This window comes from Pollicipes pollicipes, unplaced genomic scaffold, assembly GCF_011947565.3.
Source record: "Pollicipes pollicipes isolate AB1234 unplaced genomic scaffold, Ppol_2.1 Scaffold_5724;HRSCAF=6776_pilon_pilon_pilon, whole genome shotgun sequence".
NCBI lineage: Eukaryota > Metazoa > Arthropoda > Thecostraca > Pollicipedomorpha > Pollicipedidae > Pollicipes > Pollicipes pollicipes.
The window spans coordinates 1,282,166-1,287,000 of NW_023596746.1; the positions used below are offsets into that span (position 1 = coordinate 1,282,166).

General features: G+C 56.2%; 1 protein-coding gene across 1 annotated transcript; it reads right to left on the reverse strand.

Moving 5' to 3' along the window:
* Window positions 1-1,303: 1,303 nt before the first annotated feature.
* On the reverse strand, window positions 1,304-4,740 carry LOC119102279 (wiskott-Aldrich syndrome protein homolog 1; the record flags this gene model as incomplete). Its single annotated transcript, XM_037225647.1, is given in 2 exon segments — window positions 1,304-1,370; window positions 3,910-4,740. Coding segments are annotated over 2 exon segments (898 nt in total), but the record flags the coding sequence as incomplete, so codon positions are not given.
* Window positions 4,741-4,835: the final 95 nt, after the last annotated feature.

Sequence of the window (4,835 nt, forward strand, 5' to 3'; positions counted from 1 at the left end):
TCAAAGCGCGCCAGTGGCCATGTGACCAGGTGGCGACCGTCCACGATACACGGAAGCATATACATCAGGTGTTCAAGACGTAGGAACGTTTTCTGGATATTCAAGGAAAGCGAGGAAGAAACCATTGCAGTCAAGTTATGCATCGCACAGGTTTGCCGACTTCGCGATTAAAGGACATATGACTCGCGATGAGCCTACCTCTTGGATGAGACTACTTGGATGCAAATACTTAAGAAAGCGCAATGACAGGTTCATCCTTACATCACTTGTATCACCACATATGTATACAACTCACGGCTGATATATATATATATATATATATATATATATATATATATATATATATATATATATATATATATATATATATAATCATGGAGTCAATGGAAGGCGAGTCTGCGTAGCGCAGATTTTTTACTTTTCGTTTGGCAGTGTGCTCAAAGTGACTGTCCAGTGTGAGGCCAAAGGCAAAGCGCAAAAATGACAATGCATCGCTTGTTTGAGGTTTGGTAAAAACAAAAGTGTGCTTTAAGGAGTCGTTATTTTTGCCCGTGCTAGGTAAAATGAAATGGTCATCGCAGTTTTTGATAATCTTTAGCACCCATGGCAAAGAGTTACAGAACTCAAAACACTAACAGAGCACTGCTGAAGCAGGAGCGGTCCTGCTTAGAACTTGTGACGATCTCACTCTATGTTATTTGAGTCCACTCTGTGACATGGAAAATCGATGCATTATCAACGAAACAAATGTGAGACAGTTGGTGCCATTGACGATATATCTCATAAACGTACGAAAACAATAATTCTCCTCACATTTTGACATTTTGTTTTCCCGGAACACATTTGCAGTATTGATTTGCGTAACGGGCTTATCGACTGGATGGAAGGAAAGGTGAAACAACATATTTTTCGTGGGAACACTATGAAGAGAGCCCTTTTTTCAAAGACCAGATCGCATCCCAAGTTTTAGCACCGAGCCCCCGACCGAGCTTTCCGCTCGGAACGCCCCTGCACTTGCGTAAAAACCTAATGAAAGGCTGAAAAGGCAGGTCGTAAATAGCAGAAAATAGAGACGTAATTGAAATGGTGGACGTAAATCTGGCGCAGGGCGACAATGATGAGGGTCACGCCTTTTATTTGAATTGCATTTGTCCGAGGACGGTAGGCCATAAATTACCAGTGATTAAAGAGGCGAGAGGCCGCGGCGGGACGCGGCTGGCACCCGGCCGGTGCCGGCTGCGACCGGCGGGGGATCAGCACCCGACCGGCAACAGGAGAAGACAGGGGATCAGCACCGGACCGGTCACAGGAAGGAGGCAGGGATCAGCACCGGACCGGCAGGAGGAGGAAGGCACGGGATCAGCACCGGACTGGCCACAGGAGGAAGGCACGAGATCAGCACCGGACCGGCCACAGGAGGAAGGCACGGGATCAGCACCGGACCGGTGACGGGAGGAAGGCACGGGATCAGCATCGGACCGGCCACAGGAGGAAGGCACGGGATCAGTACCGGACTGGCCACAGGAGGAAGGCACGAGATCAGCACCGGACCGGCCACAGGAGGAAGGCATGGGATCAGCACCGGACCGGTGACGGGAGGAAGGCATGGGATCAGCACCGGACCGGCCACAGGAGGAAGGCGCGGGATCAGCACCGGACCGGCCACAGGAGGAAGGCATGAAATGAGCACTGAACCGAGCATAGGAGGATGGGCTCATCGTTACGAGAAACACGGCAGCGAAAAAAAACAGATTAGCACAAATAATATCGACTCAAACATCTTTCTAAACATTTTCATGCACCTTTCCATCAGATAATTCCGACATTACCGCAAGCGAAACATTAAGGTGTAAACTAAACAGCCACGACACGACACAAGATGATGATAGCATCCGCTCCAATCGGTGTAACATCGTTGTTGGGAAAAACTCATACCACAAACTGCAGCCACCTACCCCATGTGCTGCTGCTACAAGTTTTTCCCACAAAGGGGTAGTTCGCGCTCTGCTCAGTCGGCAATCGTCCAGCCCGGTGCCATCCCTTCCAGTCGGCTGTCCTGTGCTCGACTGTTCACGAGGGCTACATCCGGGGTAGTTTAGTGATAAGTCTGTTGCCAAGCTCAAGATGGTACAGGCCCGGTCCGGCCCAGAAAGGCGACACGGCCTGGGGGTAATTTCATCCTACCCGCCAAGGCAGGGTCCTGAGTTTGATACACACAAGCTCACGCTGCCGTTTGGATTCGATTCTCGTCCTTTTTGAAGACGCAAGGAGGCTGGGATGCCGACAGTGATCCCTTTTGCGCGTTGTGTGTCGGCCCGCGTAGCCACCGGTGTGGCCTTGTCTGCAGTATATGTGACTGATCAGTTCGCCGGGCTGCAAACAAAGCAGCAATGTGTCCTGAGGGTGAAATCTATCACGAGTTCTTCGCGGGCGTGATTTAAGGCCGCCAAAACGAACGTTCGCATTTATAATTCAACGTGCATGCTGGGTGAAACATCTTCGTCGCGCACACTAATTCCAGTGCGTGCGATTCTCACATTCGCTCGTGACGTTGCGAACGCGCGCAGCCAAGCAGTTTTCGATATTTGCAGCCACTAGCAAATATACAGGCTGCCCGGCAAGCCATAAATTTCCAAGGCTTGTCGCGTGCATTCACTTCTCATTATCTACTTTCACAGCAAACGCCTCGAGCAACGTCCGGCTGGGGTGAGTTGCAAGTAAGTGACCTAGGTACTTCTTGATCAAGAGTTCTCTTTTACAGGCGCTGCAGGTCGGAAGTGATTGCACCAAGCATAGTGTAGCATAGACAGCTGACACAGCCACTATCGTCCCTTTTCAAATATATTTCGCTCATTACAGTTATTGTGACTAGACAAAACACGAACGTGACGTAGCACGCCAGTTCCAATCAGCTTAGGTACACATCCTCGACCTGGACAGTGGTCTAGGTGCAACGAGCCTCGGAGATCTGGGCACCAGGCCAAGGGCATGGCTGGAGGTTGCTTGGTAAAGTTGTGCGAAGTGGCCTGAGCGAGCAGCTCTCGATGACAACATTATAATCATGGTCATTTCAAAGGAGGCGATGGCCGCTGTCACACTTGCCACGTTGCATTCTCCAACCATGCCTCAGAGCAGGCAATGAAGCGCGTTCGTAAATGCACGCATTGACGCCGCTCGCTCATCATCTTTGAACCCTAGCATGGCAGATACAAAAAGTGCCGTGAGGGCGCATTTGCATGTCATGCGCAAACACCACCGATTGTGCCGTCGGTCAGGAAGACACTGAGCAAATCAGCAGATTGGTCTAGACGGCGTAGCACCAAACACGTTGACGGTGAAGGTCACTAGGTGAGCGACCGTGCGGAACAACAAAACCCACTCTGTTTCGTCACTGCGCACCATGCACCCGCTACATGTCACAGTGCCACGCACCGACCTTCGTCACGAGCTTTGTGCCAGTCGACACGTGCTCGTTGGCGTGCCATTTGGTCAACAACACCTGACAAATTGGCGTCGACGGACGGATCACTCCAGCCGGCGTCAACTGCATCAGCTGACGGGGCTGTGGCGAGTGAAGGCGACGGCGGGATCACGAACAGGTCCGCCCAGTGCCAGGCAGCCGTCAGCCTCGGGACGCTCCACTCGCATCACGTGACTCCCACCTCGGTCGCCGTACCCACATCACGTGACTCCGTTCTGAGCACCGCACCAGCACCACGTGACCCGCCCGTGCGCTACACCTGGGTGACGTTGCGCCGCCGGCGGTCGCCGGGCCGGCCGTGGCCGGATGGCGGCGGCGGCCCGCCGCGGCGGCTCGACTGCGACTCGATCGAGCCGGGCGAGCTGACGCGGCCCGAGCCGGCGTCCAGGCCCCAGCCGGCCGACTCGCCGAGCCGCGGCGGGACCGGCCGGCCGTCAGAGGCGAGTGACGCCTGCGAGCCGACCGGCGGCGTGCTGTCCAGCGAGCGGCCGTCCGGCACCATGTCCTCGTCGTAGGGCGTCTGGTAGCTGTTGTAGCGCGCCCGCCGGACGCCCGGCGCCGACAGGCCGCTGTGGTGGTGCGCCCCGAGCCCCGGCGTAGGCGGGGTGTCGCTCGCGCCCCAGCGGCCGGGCGGCTGGTGCGGCGGCGTACCGCTGCGGTGCGGCTCGAAGCCCAGAGCGGGCGGCGTGTCCGTCACCCCCCAGCGAGTGAGGCCGGGGTTGTGTGCCTCCACCGGTGTGAAGCCGTTCCGCTCGCTGCCGTACGCCACCTTGACCGGCGTCGGCTCCCTGCTCAGCTCGCTCGCCAGCGCCACCGTGTTCACGTAGCCCCGCATCCGACTGTCCGGCGCCGGCTTCTTGCGCCGGTACACCAGGAAGTAGTACATGGCCAGCAGGACGAGCAGCACAATCAGCCCGGCTACGCACAGCAGCCCGATCAACAGCAGGCGGCTGTCGAACGGCGGCGGCGTCGGCTGAACGGGCGACGTGGTGCCGGTCGGCGGCGGCGGCGACGGCGGCGGCGGCGGCGCCGGCAGCACCAGCGCGACAGCGTTGGAGATGGGCGCCACGTTGCCGGCGGCGTCCACGCCGCGGATGGCGAAGAAGAGCAGCTTGTCGACGGTGTGAAAGTCGATGACGGCGCGGCTGGGCGTGCCGGCTGGCTCGGGCTGGCTCCAGTGGGGCACGCTGGTGCAGTCGGTGAAGTGGTCCCGCAGCTGCGCTCGGCTCTCCGAGAAGCGCACCTCGTAGTGCGACACTGGGAAAGCGTCAACGGACGTTACGAACTGAAGCTGGTTATTGACGATATAAATAATTACGATGATTTGTGAATGACATCGTGATCGGTGGGTCTA